Source organism: Salvelinus alpinus, chromosome 10 (genome assembly GCF_045679555.1).
Source record: "Salvelinus alpinus chromosome 10, SLU_Salpinus.1, whole genome shotgun sequence".
In the NCBI taxonomy this organism is placed as follows: domain Eukaryota; kingdom Metazoa; phylum Chordata; class Actinopteri; order Salmoniformes; family Salmonidae; genus Salvelinus; species Salvelinus alpinus.
Genome location: NC_092095.1, coordinates 28707652 through 28731875, shown reverse-complemented (window position 1 = coordinate 28731875; position 24224 = coordinate 28707652). Strand labels below are relative to the sequence as shown.

At 43.7% G+C, this 24224-nt stretch overlaps 1 protein-coding gene across 9 annotated transcripts in view; it reads right to left on the bottom strand.

Annotated features, from left to right (window-relative positions):
* c10h8orf34 (chromosome 10 C8orf34 homolog) overlaps nt 1–24224 on the bottom strand; it is a 198727-nt gene that overhangs the window by 144517 nt on the left and 29986 nt on the right. For 8 of the 9 annotated variants that reach the window (XR_011666439.1, XR_011666438.1, XR_011666441.1 and 5 more), the window contains exons 2-3: nt 22941–23085; nt 20922–21053 (exon numbers count right to left, since the gene is read on the bottom strand). Coding sequence is in view for 3 of the 9 variants with exons in the window: in XM_071328775.1 (XP_071184876.1) it covers nt 20922–21053; nt 22941–23085 (277 nt within the window). In the remaining 6 variants the exon portion in view is untranslated. The remainder of the gene's footprint in view (nt 1–20921; nt 21054–22940; nt 23086–24224) is intronic. The other variant, XM_071328776.1, reaches the window with a different exon arrangement.

Below are 24224 nucleotides of genomic sequence, written 5' to 3'. Positions count from 1 at the left end.
CTATGATTATTTATTAACATAAATGAACCAGAACACTATATGAAATATAATGTACAAAAGATGAAACTGTAACGCGATAAATTCATGTTCCGTGTGGCACGAATACAGACACGAGATACAAACACCCACAAAACACACGTGAATCCCAGGCTGCCTAAGTATGATTCTCAATCAAGGACAACGATTGACAGCTGTCTCTGATTGAGAATCATACCCGGCCGAACACAAACATCCCAACATAGAAATAACACATCGACAACCCACCCCAACTCACGCCCTGACCAACTAAAATAATACAAGAAAAAGGAAAAACAGGTCAGGAACGTGACACATATTATTTACACAAATGACTATTATTTTGTTTGTTGAAATGAATAGAGTGATTCACCCATAATCATTGTACCTACAGTATATTAATAAATAGATGATCATATTTTTTCTTGATCTCTTAGACCTCACCCTGCAGTCAGGTGAAAAGGCGAGCTACTGTAGTTTTGTTTTCTTGTAAATGTTCTCTCTGTCATGACATAGGAAAAGTCATGAGAATGGAATGTTGATCAATGACATAACAAGTGATGACGGTTTATTGTTGTAACAACTTATTGGTCGAAATCAACTGTTGTCTTAGTCAATTAGTCTAAATTACATACTGTTGAAATGCATTCAATGTATTTTTATTTTCATAATGTCAGACATAAACAAACAACTGTACAGTACTAGTGTAACACAGTATTTTTACATTTTAGGAACTTGCTTATCCAAATATACGATTTATTTTAGTTGATCCAAATCACGACCTTGTTTTTGTTATGTTATACACAATAGTTTGATGGATTCTGCCCTTCTATGTTCCTGAGAAGTGAGTGCTGCTCCTGCATACATCACTGTACTCTCACGCCCTGACCTTAGAGATCCTTTTTATGTCTCTATTTTGGTTTGGTCAGGGCGTGAGATGGGGTGGGCATTCTATGTTTTGTGTTTCTATGATTGTCTATTTCTATGTTTTGGCCGGGTATGGTTCTCAATCAGGGACAGCTGTCTATCGTTGTCTCTGATTGGGAACCATACTTAGGTAGCCTTTTTTCCCACCTGTCTTTGTGGGAAGTTGACTTTGTTTAGGGCACATAGCCTTTGAGCTTCACGTTTTTTTTTGTGTGTTTATTTTTTTGTTCGGCGTCATTTTGAATTAAAAAAGAAAATGTACGCTCATCACGCTGCACCTTGGTCCTCTCCTTTTAAAGGCCGTGACAGAACTTCCCACCACCAAAGGACCAAGCAGCGTGGTAAGGAGGACTGGACATGGGAGGACATTTTAAATGGCAAGGGATCCTGGATGTGGGAGGGGATTCTGGCCGGGAGGGATCGCCTGCCCTGGGAGCAGGTAGAAGCAGAGAGGAAGGCGAAGGCAGCAGCTAAAGCGGAGCGGCAACGTTATGAGGGAACACGGCTGGCAAGGAAGCCCGAGAGGCAGCCCCAAAAATGTTTGTGTGTGGCAGAGTCAGGTTGGAGACCTGAGCCAACTCCCCGTGCTTACCGTGGCGGGGGTCGTACTGGTCAGGCACCGTGTTATGCGGTGGAGAGCACGGTGTCTCCAGTACGCGTTCTTAGCCCGGTACGCTACATCCCAGCTCCCCGCATCTGCCGGGCTAGGGTGAGCATCCAGCCAGGACGGATTGTGCCAGCCCTGTTCTTCAAACCTCCAGTGCGTCTCCTTGGGCCAGGATATCCTGCACCGGCTCTGCGCACTGTCTCCAGTGCGTCTGCACAGCCCAGTGCGTACTGTGCCTGCGTCCCGCAAGTGCCGGGCCAGAGTCACCGATCCAACCAGGACGGGTTACGCAGGCTCTATAGCGCGAGGTGGTCCAGTGCACCTCCACGGCCCAGTGTATCCGGTGCCTTGGCCAAGACAAGGCCTGTCCCTCAACGTGCTCACCAGCCTGAGTGAGATGCCTGTGGCCTACAGGCCAAGGAGGACCGAGCACGCCTGCCATGTCTCCCCAGCCTGGTGAGTCCTGTAGCCTGCTCCCAGAGCCAGGCCTCCTGAGAGTCTCTCCAGCTCCAGTGGTGTCCACATGGCCAACAAGCCTCCAGCGATGGTCTATGGCACGAAGCCTCCAGTGCACGAGTCATGGCACGAGGGCTCCAGCAATAATCCTATGTCACGAAGCCTCCAGGAGACTGAAAATATTATGGCACGGAGCCTCCAGTGATGATCCGTGGCACAAAGGTTCCTCACAGCTGCATGATCCATGACAAGAAGCCTCCAGGGGTGAGACCTGGCATGCATCACTGCCAGTGGTGATCCGTGGCACGAATGCCTCCAGTGCTGATCCGACGGCACAAAGCACTCCAGTGATGATCCAGTGCGTACAAGAAGCCTCACAGGGGCTGAGACATGGCATGAAGCCTGCCATCCAGGACCTCCAGTACCAGGTGGCGTCCAGAGGAAGGCCTCCAGTCAGGAGCCTCCAGAGACGTCCAGCCATCCGGAGCCATCAGACTATGTCTCTCTGCCGGAGCCCAGCGACGGCCTACAGTCCGGTAGCCCCCAGCGAGCGGCCTACAGTCTTGGGTCCGCAACGAGGGCGCCCAGTCCGGGGCCCGCAACGAGCTTCTACCCTCCAAGGTCGGCGACAAGGCTCCTCGCAACAGCAGGTGCCACCAAAGTGGGCTGAGCCAGCGGTGGAGCCGGGTCTGCGTTCACGCTACCTGAGCTGCTCTCTGCTGATTATCTATGCATAGCCACCTCAGACCCTACCCTACAGGTTACAGGTTTTGCGGCCGGAGTCCGCACCTTTGGGGGGGACCGTCACGACCTAACCTTAGAGATACCTCTTTATGTCACTATTTTGGCTTTGGTCAGGGCGTGAGCACCCTATGTTTATATGCCTCGCTGATTTTCTATTTCTACTGCTTTGGCCGTTGAATGGTTCTTAATACAGTTATATCTGTCTATCGTTGTCTCTGATTGGTAACAATACTTAGGTAGCCTTTCTTCACACCTGTCTTTGTGGGCAGTTGATTTGGTTAAGGGCACATAGCATTTAAGCTCACGGTTTGTTCTTTGTAGTGTTTATTGTTTTGTTCGGGGTCATTTTGAATTAATAAAGAAAATGTACGCTTACCACCGCTGCACCTTGGTCCTCTCCTTTTAACGGCCGTGACTTGTACTGTGTTGTATCTCTGAACATCACTACTGTATGGATGACTACTTTGAATTGCATCAGCCATCTGTGTAAAGTACAGTTCTAGACGTGTTTTACAAAGATACAGTGATACCATGTGTTATGCAAGTTTCATGTACAGTATGTTTCATGACTGAAATACACTGGATTACTAGAAGTATTCTACAGTAGGGGGATATCCATGTTAAGGTTATAAACCTGGAGAGTACCCAGGTATGTGATATACCTTTTTGACATTTTGTTTTGAGGAAGAATAGGAGGATTTTATCTGTTGTTTAGTGTAAATTAATTTACTGCATGAGTCACACGGTGTCTTAACTCACATACTGTACAAGTTAGCAGAGGCATGTTTAGTCTTTGCTGTTCTTTCCTCTCCTCCCTTTCCTTCCTTCCTCTCTATCTATTTTTCTCTTCTTTCCATTGTAATGGTCAACTGTAACAGTAGCAGAGAAAGACTAGAAACAAACGGGGAATGACATATGACACATGTACTGTATGTTAACAGTATGTTGAATAATAATAGACATGTAAACCGTATGTTGATGCCTTTATTACCTGGGAGATGAAGCTATTTAATATTATTTTAAAAGATGAGATTGTGGTGCCGTAATGTTCATGATTTCTAGCCTGTTTTGAAGTGCACGGTTACCCTGCAATAAACTCTCACCAACAAGATACATAATAAACACACTACTTGTCTTCCTATGGAGAGAAAAATCTATTCTGGCTTTTCTGCTATTTAACATATTTCATTGCTCAAAATAAGCAATAGGTACAAATATTATTTTCACTAAATGTTCATTGTTTTGTTTATTTTGTTTGTTGAAATGAATAGAGTGATTCACCCATAATCATTGTACCTACAGTATATTGATATATGGACTATTTGCTCTTATCTTGATCTCTTAGACCTCGCCCTGCAGTCAGGAGAAGGTGAGCTACCATAGTTTTGTTTTCTTGTAAATGTTTTCTCTGTCATGACATGGGAAAAGTCATGAGAATGGAATGTTGATCAATGACATAACAAGAGATGACGGTTTATTGTTGTAACAATTTATTGGTCAAAATCAGCTATTACTTTAGTCAATGAGACTAAATGATATACTGTTGAAATACATTCAATGTATTTCTTTTCATATTGTTACACATTATCCACACTGGAACATTGTCACTTGTGGCTGGATGAAATCTAAGACAGTGATGCGTCTTGGGTCCCAGACACAGTCCTCTTCTAGACCACTCTTCACCATACCACAGTTAGGAGGAACCCAGGCGGTGTCGTAACCTTTCTCATGCCAGGTTGTCCGCAGAGGATGATCCTGACGGTCAATTCTTTTCACCTTGCCTACATTGACTTTGACTCGGATGACAACCCTCTGATTTTCAGGAAGGTCCAGGGGGTACCTGCTTGCCTTCTGCAGGTCTCGGCTGAGGTACACTCCACGCCCCAACATGCCACCAGGAGACGGACAAAAACCAGAGGCCCTAATTTTCCTTGCCGCCTGCTTAGTGGTGCCGTGGTACATGACGTAGGTATTGTCATCTTGTGGTTCAGATTGGCCCAGGCGCACTACCCCATGAGGAAGATTGAAGTCATCTTCTGCCCACATGGTTGTGTAAATGCTGCTGTAAAGAAGACAGGACTGTCAGCGATGTGAGAGTGGTACTACACCCTAATGATATGGCCAGTCAGGCACATGCACAGATAGAGTCTAAGGGGCACTGGAGCACCTGCCCTTTGTCCCTACTATTAAAACAGTGCCCTTTTCATTGGTGGTGTTTCTTAAACTAATTTATTTTCTCTCTTGTTACTTTAAATGTAACAAATTGCCCATCAATCTAGATGTTCTCATAAACTCATGAATCTTGAAAAAAGTCCCCTCCCCCACCCTTCAACCTGCATGGAGGAGTGATCTACAGCGCCGGGTGGGGAGTTTGAAATGATTACTGCCAGTAGTAGGTTACTTAGGGTTACTACCATGTGTCGTCTCAGGATCATCACTGTGAAGTGCTCAGAATCAACGGGGCGATTGTGCGATAAATCTCCTGGTAGACGCAGCACTTCCCAGGACTCACGTGTATCCCCTGTCACAGGTGGAGACAGCAGCTATGGAAACATATGTCTCCGAATCCCTGTGTCAGCGGTACAGTTGGTCCTCCGCTTCACCCGCCTCGAGTTTTTTTATGTTTTTGTGAAGAAGAAGGAGGGAGGTCTGCGCCCGTGTATTGACTATCGAGGTCTTAAACCAGATCACGGTGAGGTACAGCTACCCGCTCCCGCTCGTCGCCACAGCGATTGAGTCAATGCACAGGTTGCGCTTCTTCACCAAACTAGATCTCAGGAGCGCTTACAACCTGGTGCGTATCCGGGAGGAAGACGAGTGGAAGACGGCGTTCAGTACGACCTCAGGGCATAATGAGTACCTCGTCATGCCGTACGGGTTTATGAATGCTCCGTCAGTCTTCCAAGCCTTTGTAGACAAGATTTTCAGGGACCTGCATGGGCAGGGTGTAGTGGTGTATATTGATGACATTCTGATATACTCCGCTACACGCGCCGAGCATGTGTCCCTGGTGCGCAGGGTGCTTGGTCGACTGTTGGAGCATGACCTGTACGTCAAGGCTGAGAAATGCCTGTTCTTCCAGCAGTCCGTCTCCTTCCTAGGGTACCACATTTCCACCTCGGGGGTGGAGATGGAGAGTGACCGCATTTCAGCCGGGCGTAATTGGCCGACTCCCACCACGGTAAAGGAAGTGCAGCGGTTCCTAGGTTTTTCCAATTACTACCGGAGGTTTATCTGGGGTTTTGGTCAGGTAGCGGCTCCCATTACCTCACTGCTGAAGGGGGGCCCGGTATGTTTGCAATGGTCGGTTGAGACGGACAGGGCTTTTGGTCACCTGAGGGCTCTGTTTACCTCGGCTCCCGTGCTGGCCCATCCGGATCCCTCTTTGGCGTTCATAGTGGAGGTGGATGCATCCGAGGCTGGGATAGGAGGCGTGCTCTCTCAGCGCTCGGGTACGCCACCGAAGCTCCGCCCCTGTGCCTTCTTCTTGAAGAAGCTCAGCCCGGCAGAGCGAAACTATGACGTGGGGGACCGGGAGCTGTTGGCTGTCGTCAAGGCTCTGAAGGCGTGGAGACATTGGCTTGAGGGGGCTAAATACCCTTTTGTCATCTGGACTGACCACCGCAATCTGGAGTACATCCGGGCAGCGAGGAGACTGAACCCTCGCCAGGCAAGGTGGGCCATGTTTTTCACCCGTTTAGTTTCTTCCCGTTCCTACAGACCAAGTTCCCAGAACGTGAAGGCAGACGCACTGTCCCGGCTGTATGACACAGAGGAGCGGTCCATGGATCCATGGGACGCCGCCCATGTTCACCTCCAGCGGGCCGTGCTGCGCCAGAAAGCCAGCGCAGACCGTTACCGCAGTGAGGCCCCGGTGTTCACACCGGGGGACCGGGTCTGGCTCTCGACCCGAAACCTGCCCTTCCGCCTGCCCTGCCGGAAGCTGGGCCCGCGGTTTGTGGGGCCATTTAAAGTCCTGAGGAGAGTGAACGAGGTGTGTTATAGGTTACAGCTTCCACCCGATTACCGTATTAACCCTTCGTTACATGTGTCACTCCTCAGGCCAGTGGTGGTTGGCCCGCTCCAGGAGTCTGAGGTGCGGGAGGTTCCTCAGTCCCCCCCTGGACATCGAGGGCGCCCCGGCGTACTCCGTTCGCTCTATACCAGATTTGAGGCGTCGGGCGAGGGGCCTTCAGTACCTCGTGGTGTGGGAGGGGTACGGTCCGGAGGAGAGGTGCTGGGTTCCAGTGGAGGACGTGTAGGACCCTTCAATGCTGCGGGAGTTCCACAGTCTCCGTCCGGATCGCCCTGCGCCTCGCCCTCCGGGCCGTCCCCGAGGCCGGCGTCGGCGCGCTGCTCCAATGGGGGGTACTGTCACGACTTCCGCCGAAGTCGGGTCCTCTCCTTGTTTGGGTGGCGGTCGGCGTCGCCGGTCTTCTAGCCATCGTCGATCCACTTTTCAATATCCATTTGTGTTGTCTGGTTTTTCCACACACCTGGTTTCAATTCCCTCCTTTAATTGTTGTGTGTTTAACCCTCTGTTCCCCCCATGTCTTTGTGTGGGATTGTTTATTGTAGTGCTTGTGCACGTTCCCCTGGAGCGCACAACGGGTTGTTTTGTGCCCATTTATCTTGTTGTTCAGGATGCCGTTGGTTTTGCTTAAACTTCTTGAGAATACAGGGGGTGCTGTTTTCGCATTAGCATAATTTGCTCTACAGATTAAACTGCCTCTTATTCAATTATTGCTCTTACTATATGCATATAAATAATACCATTGGAAAGAAAACAATCTCTAGTTTCTAAAACCGTTTCAATTTTGTCTCTGAGTGATACATAAGTCATTTGACAGCACTTTCCATGACCAAGAAGAAAAAAGCAAGATGTGTTATGCCAGCTTCAACGCTCTGCCTATATATGGTCGTGCCCCCTATGACCCGAAACACACCTCATTGGCCTTCCTCTGGGTGACAAGAGGACGTCAGAGGAAAAATATTTTGTTTATCTGGGACTGACGTGAAATGAGAGCTAATTCTTTGGCGTGACCGACAACTTCCGGTTCACTAAATCGTGCTACTTTTAGCTGCGATTGTCTTCTGTTGTACGGCCATTATGGGTGAAAACTATCTCCGTCTCGAAGTTTGTTTGATACATGTGACCAGATCATCGTAATGTATGTTTTTTCAATATAGTTTAATCAGATTATTTGAATTTTTTCGGGAGTTTTGCGGTGTTCCGTTGTCTGATTTTATTATCGTTTGAGAAATCCGTGCCACTCGACCAGTACCTGTGCTAAATGGAGTGGGAAAGGAACCATTCTGAACGCAACCAACGACTCATCTTGACAAAGGACACTTTGATCAACATTCTGATGAAAGATCAGCCATAGTAAGACCCAATTTACGATGTTATATCATATCTGTTGTGCATGTGAACTGGCCGTGGGCGCCCAGCCGAATCTGCCTGGTATAGCTATGCTAATTTAGCGCTACATTTTGTTTTCGTTATAAAACATTTAATAAATCTGAAATATTGTTTGGATTCACCAGATGTTGGGCTTTCAATATCTGTACGCTGTGTATTTTTCTGAAATGTTTTAAGATGAGTAATTAGTTATATGACGTTGGTCTCTGTAATTGTTCTGGCTGGGTCAGCACTATTTCAGATTGCAGCTGCAATGTAGAACTGTGATTTATACCTGAAAAATGCACATTTTTCAAAAAAAAACTATGCTATACCATAAATATGTTATCAGACTGTCATCTTATGAAGTTGTTTCTTGGTTAGTGGCTATATATTTTTTTATTTAGTCGAATTAGTGATAGCTACTGACGCAGGAAAAAACTGTTGGGAGTAAAAAAATCGTGTCCTTTGCTAACGTGGTTAGCTAATAGATTTACATAGTGTCTTCCCTGTAAAACATTTTAAAAATCTGAAATGGTGGCTTTATTCACAAGACCTGTATCTTTCATCTGGTATCTTGGACTTGTGATTTAATGATATTTAGATGCTATAAGTTACTTGTGACGCTATGCTAGCTATGCTACTCAGTGGGGGGGTGGTGGGGGGTGCTCCCGGATCAGGGTTGGTGACTCGTTAAAGGTTAATAAACTACTCCGGTTATTACCCAGTTCTGCTCTCCTGTGCCTGACTTCTCTGCCGCCAGATACGCACCCCGCTACAGAATCACTAGCCACTTGAATAATGTTCTGTATCTAGCATTACTCATCTCATATGTATAAACTCCACTCCACACTATTCTACGTTATCCTAGTCACTTTTAAAATGTGTTTACATATTGCATCACCAATTTCCTATGTATATACTGTATTATATTTTATACTACACCACTGACTGATAAACAGCCATCTCCGGGACATCAGAGGCTGCTGCCTGTAGACAGAGATTAGGAATCACTGGCCACTTTAAGGAAATGAAACACTAGTCACTTTAATAATGTCTCCGTATCTTGCATTACTCATCTCATATGTGTAAACTGTACTCTATACTGTTCTACGGTATCTTAGTCACTTTAATTGTTTGTAAATATTGCATCACCCATGTCATATGTATATATTGTATTCTATAATATGTAAACCGTATGTTGATGCTTTTATTTCCTGGGAGATGAAGCTATTAAATATTATTATAAATGATGAGATTGTGGTGCCGTGATGTTCATGATTTCTAGCCTGTTTTGAAGTGCACGGTTACCCTGCAATAAACTCTCACCAACAAGATACATAATAAACACACACTTGTCTTCCTATGGAGAGAAAAATCTATTCTGGCTTTTCTGCTATTTAACATATTTCATTGCTCAAAGTAAGCAATAGGTACAAATATTATTTTCATTAAATGTTCATTGTTTTGTTAATTTTGTTGTTTGTTGAAATGAATAGAGTGATTCACCCATAATCATTGTACCTACAGTATATTAATAGATTATCTGCTTTTATCTTGATCTCTTAGACCTCACCCTGCAGTCAGGAGAAGGTGAGCTACTGTAGTTTTGTTTTCTTGTAAATGTTCTCTCTGTCATGACATAGGAAAAGTCATGAGAATGGAATGTTGATCAATGACATAACAAGAAATTACGGTTTATTGTTGTAACAATTTATTGGTCAAAATCAACTGTTTTAATCAATGAGACTAAATTACATACTGTTGAAATACATTCAATGTCTTTTTCTCTTCATATTGTTACACATTATCCACCCTTCATCACTTGCGTGGATTACCCTACAACTTTGACACTTGTGGATGGATGAAACCTAAGACAGTGATGCATTTTGGATCCCAGACACAGTCCTCTTCTAGACCACTCTCCACCATACCACAGTTAGGAGGAACCCAGGCGGTGTCGTAACCGTTCTCATGCCAGGTTGTCTGCAGAGGATGATCCTGACAGTCAATTCTTTTCACCTTGCCTACATTGACTTTGACTCGGATGACAACCCTCTGATTTTCAGGAAGCTCCAGGGGGTACCTGCTTGCCTTCCCCAGGTCTCGGCTGAGGTACACTCCACGCCCCAACATGCCACCAGGAGACTGACGAAAACCAGTGTTCAGGATTTGATTTGCGGCCTGCCTATTGGTGCCGTGGTACATGACGTAGGTATTGCCATCTTGTGGTTCAGATAGGCCCAGTCGCACTACCCCATAAGGAGGAGTGAAGTCAGCTTCTGCCCACATGGTTGTGTAAATGCTGCTGTAAAGAAGACAGGACTGTCAGCGATGTGAGAGAGGTACTACACCCTAATGATATGGCCAGTCAGGCACATGCACAGATAGAGTCTAAGGGGCACTGGAGCACCTGCCCTTTGTGACTACTATTAAAACAGTCCCCTTTTGATTGGTGGTGTTTTTAAAATTAATTAATTTTCTCTCTTGTTAATTTAATTGTAACAAATTGCCCATCAAACTAGATGTTCTCATGAATATTGAAAAAAGTCCCCTCTGCAGCCCTTCTACCTGCATGGAGGAGTGATCTACAGCGCCGGGTGGTGAGTTTGAAATGATTACTGCCAGTAGTAGGTTACTTAGGGTTGCTACCATGTGTCGTCTCAGGATCAGGGACAGGAAAAGGAGCAACTGCAGTTTGACTGTTTGTCAGCAGCAGAACCGATTTAAATCAAGTAAAGACTAGTTAGCTTGTTTTGAAAGCATAACTAACTAGCTGATTCATCTACATTTGGGATGATCAACTGACATAGACCACCACAGTAGTGATTCTAGCAACGATACTTTCACTTCCTCCCTTTCATCTGTGGTTCTAGCTTGTTTACCCTACAATATGTGATGAGTGAGTGTGGCTTTGTTTTTACTTTGATCACCTCCCCCATTAAAGGTCTGTTCACGACCCTGTGGCTAGTCTACATTATTATGCCGTCTGAGGGACAAGTCGGGTAGCAGCTTAAATTTCACAGGTGACAGTAACAAATATCCATTCTTTTCACAACATTATAAACAAATTCTATTTTTATATGAAAATGTCATGGTATGCATTCATTCAATTGTTTCGCTTTTTTGTTGGTGACCTACTCTTTGATCATATGCACATTTTACAGAGAGGATTTAAGAGACTTAAAATAGTCAAGGCAAAGGACAACCTAAACAAACTGCTCATCAACAGATTCCCAAAATAACCAAAAGGCAATGTTGGAATGTTAGAAATAAAATGTAAAACTTAGCAAGTTTGATCAACATTAGATGGATAAAGTACTTACCTAATGACAGAGCTGGATGTCTAGATTATGTTGATCTCAGGGTACAGGTAAGGTAGAGTTATTCAACGGATTACTTTATACCAGTTCTAGAGGAAGGCACTAGAATGACGTGCGGTTAATATGCAAATAATGAGGTTCTAGTTGTACATTTTGTTTCCCATCAAACAGGTTATCACTTGACCAAGGTACATATAAGGATGAAAGGGGGCAGATTTACTAACAGTTTACACCATCCTCTCTCTCTCTCTCTCTCTCTCTCTCAGATGCAGAGATCCTATGTATGTTTCATGACTGAAATCCACTAAGACTGTGGTCATGGAGGGAGTTTCACTTGGAACGCCAGGATTGTAGGTTTTATTCCAGTTATGGCCACCAATACCAATATTTGCACAGAAAAAAGCATCTGCTAAATGGCAAGAGCCTGTAAAGGTGTATCTCAACCCATTATATTCTGGTGTAGAGAGGAGCACAGCTCTGTCTCTTCAATGCCAGACTGGCAGTTGAGAAATAGTGTTGGATATTGGAAAAGCTTCAGGAACCGAGAGAAAAACAGCAGAGTGAAGGCCACAATTGAACTTAATTCTGACCTTACTTACTTACTTAAGTTCCTTACTTACTTACTTGACACTTGAACGTCACAGCATAGTGGAGACAAATATCTATATTGTTATTAAGCTGTGTAAAATGATGGTTGATGATGTGTCTGGCTGCTTTTCAGATACATTTTTGTACATTTGACTGTTACAGAAATAGGACCTAGGCCTAGCATTTGAGCGAGCAAGAGAGAACATTCATTTGATTGCGAACCGTAATCCTATTAACTCGAATGCCCAGCATGGAGAGAAGGAGAACTGCTCTTTGTCAGGGACTCACGGGTCTCATTTGAATTTCCTGATGCAGCAGGAAAATTCTCAGCCACAACAAAATGATCAAGTAAAGATCCGACATCTGTAGTAATAATCCATCAGAAACACACAAACACACAGAGTTTTGGATTACATGAGCAGTTCTGTTAGACTTACTGTCTGACAATAATGGAGAGAGATCTATATTCATCAGGACATACAGTATTAGACCCTTATGAAAAATACATCACTTTGAAATGATCTGAAATACAGCAGGAAATGGGTGGGTGAAAGCAGGGACACTACTAAATGTTCTAGAAAGTCATCTGAAGCAGTAATCTAAAACTACTTTGATGGATTCTGTCCTTCTATGTTCCTGAGAAGTGAGTGCTGCTCCTGCATACATCACTGGACTGTGTTGTATCTCTGAACATCACCACTGTATGGATGACTACGTTGAATTGCATCAGCCATCTGTGTAAAGTACAGTACTGGACGTGTTCTACAAAGATACAGTGATACCATGTGTTATGCATGTTTCATGTATGTTTCATGACTGAAATACTCTGGATTACTGGAAGTGTTCTACAGTAGGGGGATATCCATGTTACATTTATACACCTGGAGAGTACACAGGTTAGTAATCTACCTTTTTGACATTTTGAGGAAGAATAGGAGGATGTTATTTGTTATTTAGCGTAAATTAATTTCCAACATGAGTCACACGGTGTCTTAACACACGTACAATTTAACAGAGGCATGTTTATTCTTTGCTGTTCTTTCCTCTCCTCCCTTTCCTTCCTTCCTCTCTATCTATTTTTCTCCTTCATTCCATTGTAATCATCCCTAAAGCCAAAACCTCATTTGGCCGCCTGTCCTTCCAGTTCTCTGCTGCCTGCGACTGGAACGAATTGCAAAAATCTCTGAAGTTGGAGACTTCTATCTCCCTCAACAACTTTAAACATCTGCTATCTGAGCAGCTAACCGATCGCTGCAGCTGTACGTAGTCCATCGGTATATAGCCCACCCAATTTCCCTACCTCACCCCCATACTGTTTTTATTTATTTACTTTTCTGCTCTTTTGCACACCAGTATTTCTACCTGCACATGATCATCTGATGATTTATCACTCCAGTGTTAATCTGCTAAATTGTAATTATTCGCACCTATGACCTATTTATTGCCTACCTCCTCATGCCTTTTGCACACATTGTATATAGATTTCTCTTTTTTTTTCTACTATGTTATTGACTTGTTTATTGTTTACTCCATGTGTAACTCTGTGTTGTTGTCTGTTCACACTGCTATGCTTTATCTTGGCCAGGTCGCAGTTGCAAATGAGAACTTGTTCTCAACTAGCCTACCTGGGTAAACAAAGGTGAAATAAATAAAATAAATAAAAGTAATGGTCAACTGTAACAGTAGCAGAGAAGGACTAGAAACAAACAAGGAACAGAATGAAATATTAAATGTGTTAAAAAGTATAAATGAAGGTACGTTGAATAATAATACACATGTATGTGAACTGCCGATGAGTTTATTTCCTGGGAGATGAAGCTGTTAAATATTATTATAAAATATGAGATTGTGGCGCCGTGATGTTCATGATTTCTAGCCTATTTTGAAGTGCACGGTTACCCTGCAATAAACTCTCACCAACAAGATACATAATAAACACACTACTGGTCTTCCTATGGAGAGAAAAAAACCTATTCTGTCTTTTCTGCTATTTAACATATTTCATTGCTCAAAGTAAGCAATAGGTACAAATCTTATTTTCACTAAATGTTCATTGTTTTGTTAATTTTGTTGTTTGTTGAAATGAATAGAGTGATTCACCCATAATCATTGTACCTACAGTATATTTATAGATTATCTGCTTTTATCTTGATCTCTTAGACCTCACCCTGCAGTCAGGAGAAGGTGAGCTACTGTAGTTTTGTTTTCTTGTAAATGTTCTCTCTGTCATGACATAGGAAAAGTCATGAGAATGGAATGTTGATCAATGACATAACAAGAGATGACGGTTTATTGTTGTAACAATTTATTGGTCAAAATCAACTGTTTTAGTCAATGAGACTAAATTACATACTGTTGAAATACATTCAATGTATTTTTCTCTTCATATTGTTACAGTACATTATCCACCCTTCCTCACCAGCGTGAATGACACTGGGGCTGTTGCATATTAGGCTGGATGAAATCTAAGACAGTGACGCGGTTTGGGTCCCAGACACAGTCCTCTTCTAGACCACTCTTCACCATACCACAGTTAGGAGGAACCCAGGCGGTGTCGTAACCGTTCTCATGCCAGGTTGTCCGCAGAGGATGATACTGATGGTCAATTCTTTTCACCTTGCCTACATTGACTTTGACTCGGATGACAACCCTCTGATGTTCAGGAAGATCCAGGGGGTACCTGCTTGCCTTCTGCAGGTCTCGGCTGAAGTACACTCCACGCCCCAACATACCACCAGAAGACTGACGAAAACCAGTGTTCAGGACTTGATTTGCGGCGTGCATAGAGGTGCCGTGGTACATGACGTAGGTATTGCCATTTTGTGGTTCAGCTTGGCCCAGTCGCACTACCCCAGGGGGAAGAGTGAAGTCATCTTCTGCCCACATGGTTGTGTAAATGCTGCTGTAAAGAAGACAGGACTGTCAGCGATGTGAGAGAGGTACTACACCCTAATGATATGGCCAGTCAGGCACATGCACAGATAGAGTCTAAGGGGCACTGGAGCACCTGCCCTTTGTCCCTACTATTAAAACAGTGACCTTTTATTGGTGGTGTTTCTTAAACTAATTTATTTTCTCTCTTGTTACTTTAAATGTAACAAATTGCCCATCAATCTAGATGTTCTCATAAACTCATGAATCTTGAAAAAAGTCCCCTCCCCCGCCCTTCAACCTGCATGGAGGAGTGATCTACAGCGCCGGGTGGGGAGTTTGAAATGATTACTGCCAGTAGTAGGTTACTTAGGGTTACTACCATGTGTCGTCTCAGGATCAGGGACAGGAAAAGGGGCAACTGCAGTTTGACTGTTTGTCAGCAGCAGAACAGATTTAAATCAAGTAAAGACTAGTTAGCTTGTTTTGAAAGCATAACTAACTAGCTGATTCATCTACATTTGGGATGATCAACTGACATAGCCCACCACAGTAGTGATTCTAGCAACGATACTTTCACTACCTCCCTTTCATCTGTGGTTCTAGCTTGTTTACCCTACAATATGAGATGAGTGAGTGTGGCTTTTTTAAACTTTGAGCACCTCCCCCATCAAAGGTCTGTTCACGCGATATTTCGGCTAACTTCTTTGTTGCTGAGAATTTTTCTTCACAGCAGGAAATGTAAACTTGTAGTGTATTTGAGTTTTAAAAAGGCATCTAGTTTGTCATTTCCACTTTGACATTTCAGACTTGATTTCCCCTAACAAATAATTTATCGACACCTACAAAATTGTCCAATTACTTTAATCCACATAATAATTCAAATTTCCTGTTGCTGCAGGATTATTTTGCTGCTGTAGCAAACTGGCTCAAATGAAACTCCTACATATGTAGCTTAACTTCCATGGGTGACAGTAACAAATCCCCATTATTTTCACAACATTATAAACAAAAACTGTAAGGTGCAAAATGATTACATGAAAATGTCATGGTATGCATTCATTCAATTGTTTTCGCTTTTTTGTTGGTGACCTACTCTTTGATCATATGCCCATTTTACAGAGAGGATTTAAGAGACTTAAAATAGTCAAGGCAAAGGACATCCTAAACAAACTGCTCATCAACAGATTACAAAAATAACCAAAATGCAGAGTCGGAATATTGAAACCAAAATGTAAAACTTATCAAGTATGATCACGATTACTTACCTAATGTTGTCGAGGTGATGTTGATCTCAGGGTACAGATAAGGTAAGAGTGATTCAACAGATTACTTTAGAACAGTTCTAGATGAAGTTTTGACAATGGTGTGTCGTTTGGGCAATATGCAAACGAATGAGGGTCTGCTTTTAAGTTTCATTTCCCGTCATACAGGATATCACATGTTCAAGGTTCATATCAGGATGAGAGGGGAGACTAAACAGTTTCCACCCTCCTCCTCGCTCTCTCTCTCTCTCTCTCTCTTGCTCTCTGTCTTTTCTTTTTAAGGGGTGGATCAGCTTTAATATTGCGGATAGATTGTTGCTTCCATCAATGTAATTGTCTGCATTATTTCCAATCCCCCATATATTTTTGGGGTAAATATATATATTTATATATATACAGTCGTGGCCAAAAGTTTTGAGAATGACACAAAAATGTATTTTCACAAAGTTTGCTGCTTCAGTGTTTTTAGATATTTTTGTCAGATGTTACTATGGAAAACTGAAGTGTAATTACAAGCATTTCATAAGTGTCAAAGGCTTTTATTGACAATTACATGAAGTTGATGCAAAGAGTCAATATTCGCAGTGTTACCCTTCTTTTTCAAGACCTCTGCAATCCGCCCTGGCATGCTGTCAATTAACTTCTGGGACACATCCTGACTGATGGCAGCCCATTCTTGCATAATCAATGCTTGGAGTTTGTCAGAATTTGTGGGTTTTTGTTTGTCCACCCGCCTCTTGAGGATTGACCAGAAGTTCTCAATGGGATTAAGGTCTGGGGAGTTTCCTGGCCATGGACCCAAAATATTGATGTTTTGTTCCCTGAGCCACTTAGTTATCACTTTTGCCGTATGGCAAGGTGCTCCATCATGCTGGAAAAGGCATTGTTCGTCACCAAACGGTTCCAGGATGGTTGGGAGAAGTTGCTCTCAGAGGATGTGTTGGTACCATTCTTTATTCATGGCTGTGTTTTTAGGCAAAATTGTGAGTGACACCACTCCCTTGCCTGAGAAGCAACCCCACACATGAATGGTCTCAGGATGCTTTACTGTTGGCATGACACAGGACTGACGGTAGCGCTCACCTTGTCTTCTCCGGACAAGCTTTTTTCTGGATGCCCCAAACAATCGGAAAGGGGATTCATCAGAGAAAATGACCCCAGTCCTCAGCAGTCCAATCCCTGGACCTTTTGCAGAATATCAGTCTGTCCCTAATGTTTTTCCTGGAGAGAAGTGGCTTCTTTGCTGCCCTTCTTGACACCAGGCCATCCTCCAAAAGTCTTCGCCTCAGTGTGCGTGCAGATGCACTCACACCTGCCTGCTACCATTCCTGAGCAAGCTCTGTACTGGTGGTACCCCGATCCCGCAGCTGAATTAACTTTAAGACACGGTCCTGGCGCTTGCTGGACTTTCTTGGGCCCCCTGAAGCCTTCTTCACAACAATTGAACCGCTCTCCTTGAAGTTCTTGATGATCCGATAAATGGTTGATTTAGGTGCAATCTTACTGGCAGCAATATCCTTGCCTGTGAAGCCCTTTTTGTGCAAAGCAATGATGACGGCACGTGTTTCCTTGCAGGTAACCATGTTTAACAGAGGAAGAACAATGATTCCAAGCACCACCTTCCTTTTGAAGCTTCCAGTCTGTTATTCGAACTCAATCAGCATGACAGAGTGATCTCCAGCCTTGTTCTCGTCTACACTCACACCTGTGTTAACAAGAGAATCACTGACATGATGTCAGCTGGTCCTTTTGTGTGCAAGGCTGAAATGCAGTGGAAATGTTTTTGGGGGGATTCAGTTCATTTGCATGGCAAAGAGGGACTTTGCAATTAATTGCAATTCATCTGATCGCTCTTCATAACATTCTGGAGTATATGAAAATTGCCATCATACAAACTGAGGCAGCAGACTTTGTGAAAATTAATATTTGTGTAATTCTCAAAACTTTTGGCCACGAATGTACATATATTGTCACGACTTCCGCCGAAGTCGGCTCCTCTCCTTGTTCGGGTGGTGTTCGGCGATCGACGTCACCGGCTTTCTATGTCACGAATCCCGTTTCCTGAGTCTGTTTTTTGCCTGTGTTCTGTTCTGGAGTGTTTTTTCCGGTGTCCTGGAACGCACCCTGTCTGGTTGCCGGGCGATTTAGCTAGTTGGGAGATCTCAGATTACCCGCACCTGTATCCCATCAGCTATCTGCACACCTGGTCCTGATCATCATCTCTCCTCTTCATAAGCCCGGACCTGACATCCATTCCCTGCCGGATCGTTAGCCATGAACATTATTCACCCGGATCACTTACCCCATTCCTGCCTGGTCGTCGGAGGCTTCCGCTACTCCCTTGGACCCACCTATTCACTCCCATCAACTCACCACCGCTGCCCGCTACGCCACCTGGATATTTCTACCCCTTCATATTCACTTGTAAATAAATACTCACCTTCTTCCTACTCTCCTTGTCCTGGTCTGCTTCTGGGTTCGATTTTGAAAGATCGTGACATTCTAGCCATCGCCTCTCCATTTTTCATATTTCCATTTGTTTTGTCTTGTTCCATACACACCTGCTTTTCATTCCCTAATCACACTGCATGTATTTAGTCCTCTGTTCCCCTCCATGTCTTTGTGTAAAATTGTATTTATGTTATGTGGTATTGTTAAGCGCCATACTTTTTATCTATGTTCCGTGTTTGGGCACATTTACTTTTGTGCTTTCGTTTGACCGGAATAAAAAGTGCGCCTGTTCACTACACTCTGCTCTCCTGCACCTGACTTCGCCTCCAGTACACACCCGTAACATAAATACACATACCCACATATACATATATAAACATGCATATATATATACACAAACATATACATACAAATACACATACATATATAAATATACCTATCTTTTAAAAATATATTTTCCTTTATTATTTTCCCCTAACCCTTCCTCCAATCCCCTAATTGGAGTTAAACTAATGGACAACAACACTGAGGCTTCTACTTCCAGCTTATACATACTATATACATTTTACAGACAATGTATTTTACAATAGTTATATTATGTTTGTTTTTCTCCTGGCCTTCCTCTATTTCTGATGTCCATCCAGTTTCATTTGCCATATATTTGTAACTGTGCTATGTCACAAAAGTTCTGAACCTATATACACTTTACAGACCCCGTATGTTTTACATTTGGTATCTTGTTGTTATTAGTCCCACCCTTCAGCTCCATTCAACCCCTTCTCTGTCTTTCCGTTACTACCACAGTCCAACGGTCTAATATCTCTCTGATAGTGGATGTAAGCCTGCATGTGGAGCAGAATACAGTAGAGCACCCTTACATAGAGAAAGCTCAGTTCTTTTATGATAAGTTACTATAGGTCAAATACAGATACCCCATGTATGTTTCATGTACACTGAGTGTAGTAAACATTAAGAACCCCCCCCCCCCTTCAATAGCACTTCAATCTTTTGTCTTGCCCATTCACTCTCAGAATTGCACACATACACAATCCATGTCTCAAGGCTTAAAAATACTTCTTTAACCTGTCTCCTCCCCGTCATCTACACTGATTGAAGTGGATTTAACAAGTGACGTCAATAAGGGATCATAACTGTCACCTGGTCAATCCATCATTGGAAAAAAGCAGGTGTTCATAATGTTTTGTACACTCAGTGTATGTTTCATGAGTGAAATGCACATCGTATAAGAAGGTATCCTGTGGTCCATTGTGGCTCAGTTAGTAAGGCATGGAGCTTGAAATGTCAGGATTGTGTGTTTGATTCCCGCTGGGGCCACCAATATATTAAATATTTTAAAAAACATCTCCCATTATATTCTGGTGCAGCTTTGAGAGGAGCACAGCTCTGTCTCTTTACTGCCGGTTAAGGTATAGTGTTTTATATTGGAAAAGCTTCAGAATCAGGGCCACCAGGGTAGACACACACAGACACAGAGATAGAGACAGATCCTCACATTCATTTCCTCCTGAGCAATGGTCTGACCACAGCCTGAAATAGCCTGGGACTGGCAGAGACAGAGAGCAATACTGAATTATTGAAGTTTCTCGCTCTCTCTCCATCTCTATCTCTTTTTCTCTCTGACCCATCTCTCTCTCTCTCGCTCGTTCAGATTCCATCCCCCCAGTTATCTGTGCTATAGACCCTCCGGTAGTGTACTCATCTGGCTCTAGCACAGTTAACCATGACTAATTTAATGGGAAATTACATTCAATTAAAAGGGGAGATTGAAACTAATGAGGTGAATAATTGGGGTACAACATGTATCAATGCAATGGATGAACTGTTCCTACTCAAACCTGTAGTTCAGCTTGCTGGAGTTTAGGGGAGATTGTAAGCGCTGTGCCGTGACACCACCTACACTAAGACCTGATGTGTCTGTCTGTCACACCAAAAGCAAAGAAGCTTTCTGGTATTTGTATTACTGTCGATGGACTTTGTTCAGAAAAGACAGGCAGGATTGGCACCTGCTACATCTGCTGCCGAGAGGTTCCGACATCAATTCGTAATGACAGAGGTACTGACAGGGCTGTTAAAGGTTATATAGGTGTAAAAAAGGGAAGACAAAGCAATGAGGTGAATACTTAGGGTACAGCAGGTATCAACGTAAAGGGTGAACGGTTCCTATCCAAACCTCTACTACAGTCTGTTGGACTAGAGAAGGGAGATACAGAGGCTCTCACAGATATACAGCATTCAAATACAGATACACTCACGGGACTTGGACTCTGGTGAGGGAGGGGAGATGTTAGACACAGCCAGATCACTCTTAGACTTCTTGGGTTTCTTAGGATGGATCTGCCAGGGCTTCTCATAACTCCTGAAGTCACGACGTCCTTTACTCTCTGCTGGGAGGAGACGAACAAAGCAAAGTACAGAGAGATCCTTGATTAAAACCTGCTCCAGAGTGCTCAGGACCTCAGACTGGGGTGAAGGTTCACCTTCCAACAGGACAACAACCCTAAGCACACAGACAAGACAACGCAGGAGTGGCTTGAGTGGCCCAGCCAGAGGCCGGACTTAAACCCGATCTAACATTTCTGGAGAGACCTGGAAATAGCTGTGCAGCGACGCTCCCCATCCAACCTGACAGAGCTTGAGAGGATCTGCAGAGAAGAATGTGAGAAACTCCTCAAATACAGGTGTGCCAAGCTTGTAGCATCATACCCAAGAAGACTCGAGGCTGTAATCGCTGCCAAAGGTGCTTCAACAAAGTACTGAGTAAAGGGTCTGAATACTCACAGTACCAGTCAAAGGTTTGGACACATCTACTCATTCAAGGGCTTTTCTTTATTTATCCTATTTTCTACATTGTAGAATAATAGTGAAGACATCAAAACTATGAAATAACACATATGGAATCATGTAGTAACCAAAAAAGTGTTAAATAAATCAAAATATATTTTATATTTGAGATTCTTCAAAGTAGCCACCCTTTGCCCTGATGACAGCTTTGCACACTCTTGGCATTCTCTCAACCAGCTTCATGAGGTAGTCACCTGAAATGCATTTCAATTAACAGGTGGGCCTTGTTAAAAGTTAATTTGTGGAATTTCTTTCCTTCTTAATGCGTTTGAGCCAATCAGTTGTGTTGTGACAAGGTAGGGGTGGTATACAGAAGATAGACCTATTTGGTAAAAGACCAAGTCCATATTATGGCAAGAACAGCTCAAATAAGCAAAGAGAAACGACAGTCCATCATTACTTTAAGACATGAAGGTCAGTCAATCCAGAAAAAATGTACAGAACTTTGAACGTTTTTTCCAAGTGCAGTCGCAAAAACCATCAAGCGCTATGGTGAAACTGACTCTCATGAGGACCGCCACAGGAATGAAGACCCAGAGTTACCTCTACTGCAGAGGATAAGTTCACTAGAGTTACCAGCCTCAGAAATTGCAGCCCAAATAAATGCTTCACAGAGTTCAAGTAACAGACACATCTCAACATCAACTGTTCAGAGGAGACTGTGTGAATCAGGCCTTCATGGTCGAATTGCTGCAAAGAAACCACTACTAAAGGGCACCAATAAGAAGAAGATACTTGCTTGGGCAAAGAAACACGAGCAATGGACATTAGACTGGTAGAAATCTGTCCTTTGGTCTGATGAGTTCAAATTTTCGATTTTTGGTTCCAACCGCTGTGTCTTAGTGAGATGCAGAGTAGGTGAACAGATGATCTCCGCATGTGTGGTTCCCACCGTGAAGCATGGAGGAGGAGGTGTGATGGTGTGGGGGTGCTTTGCTGGTGACACTGTCAGTGATTTATTTAGAATTCAAGGCACACTTAACCAGCATGGCTACCACAGCATTCTGCAGTGATAGACTATCATGTGTTTTTCAACAGGACAATGATCCAACACACCTCCAGGTTGTATACAGGCTATTTGACCAAGAAGGAGACTGATGCATCAGATCAAACTTTTGACTGGTACTGTATGTCAATGTGATATTTCAGTTTTTTATACATTTGCAAACATTTCTAAAAACGTGTTTTGCTTGTCATTATGGGGTATTGTGTGTAGATTGATGAGGGGGAAAAATTATATAATCCATTTTAGAATAAGGTTGTAACGTAACAAAATGGGGTACAAGTGAAAGGGTCTGAATACTTCCGAAGGCACTGTATGTGTGGTACATGTGTGCGTGATTGTGTGCATATGCATGTACGTATAATATAGCACATTATGTGAGCATCTGTGTGTGGGTCTGTGTGTGTGTGTGTGTGTGTGTTCCTACCTGCAGAGCTCTGGGCCCACAGTGCGGCAGAGCCCGACAGTGTTCTGTGCAGCTTGCCGGGGCTGCCTTGCTTGGTCTGCAGGTGATTGATGAGAAAAGGAATAGGGTGATCTGGGGTCTCGCTTATCAGACTGGTCATCATCTCCTAGCAAGACAGAACAGAGACACGTCAGACAGATGGACAGAGAGACAGGGGAGGAGAGAGAGAAAGAGAGGGGAAATTAAGAGTGGGGGAGAGAGAGAGACACAGAGAGAAAGAGAGAGCGAGACAAAGACACTAATAGACAGAGAGAGAGAGAAGGAGATGGAGAGAGAGATACAGAGATAGACACACAGAGAGAAAGAGAGAGAGACAGAGAGAGAGAAAGAGAGAGAGAGAGAGACAGAGACAGAGAGAGACAGAGCGAGAGAGAGAATGAGATAGATGGGGAGAATAGAATGCAGTTAGACAGACGGAGGAGATGAGAAGGTGAGCGTGGGATGAATTCCGAGGGAGAAAAAAGAGAGGGCAGAACAGGTAGCAGTCAGGCAGACTGACAAAATTGGGGAGGAGAGTGGGAGGGAGATAAAGAGGGAGGGAGAGAGAGAGATTGAGGAAGGAGGGCAGAACAGAGAGCAGCCAGACAGACGGACGAACAGACTGGGGAGAGGGAGAGAGAGATGGAGAGAAGGAGAGAGAGGAAGCTGTAGGGAGGAAGGAGAGAGAGGTAGAAAAAATCAGACAGGCGGGTGGACAGACAAGGGCAGAGAGAGATACAGGAAGAGGAAAGAGATGATAGAGATGACAGAGATGATAGAGATGATAGAGATGACTAGAATGGGGAAACAGAGACGTAGGAGGAGTGGAGCGAAAGGAGAACAGGTAGGGGAGAGGTGATGAAGAGAAAGAGATCTGGACAGAAAGCAGAAGGAAAAGGAGAGAATGGAGAAAGATAGAGAGAACAGAGAAAAGACGACAGAAGTTAGAGAGAGGTAGCAGGGGTTGAGGTCACCTGACTTGGCATGCTGCTCTGACAGACTGTCTGATGGGTATTCTCTATCTTATCTGCCAGTCATGACATGCCTAATTAGATACAGTCTGCGTCCCAAATGGCACCCTATTCCCTAGATAGTGCACTACTGGGAATAGGGTGCCATCAAGCCAAACCATGACAGCCAACATGTTGTTAAAAAAGGGATGATGAACAAGAACCTTTGCATTCCCATGAAATATGAGCTGAGAAATACCTGCATTTTAGTAATGACAGCTTCACGCAGAGAAAAAAAGAATGTGGAACTTAACCT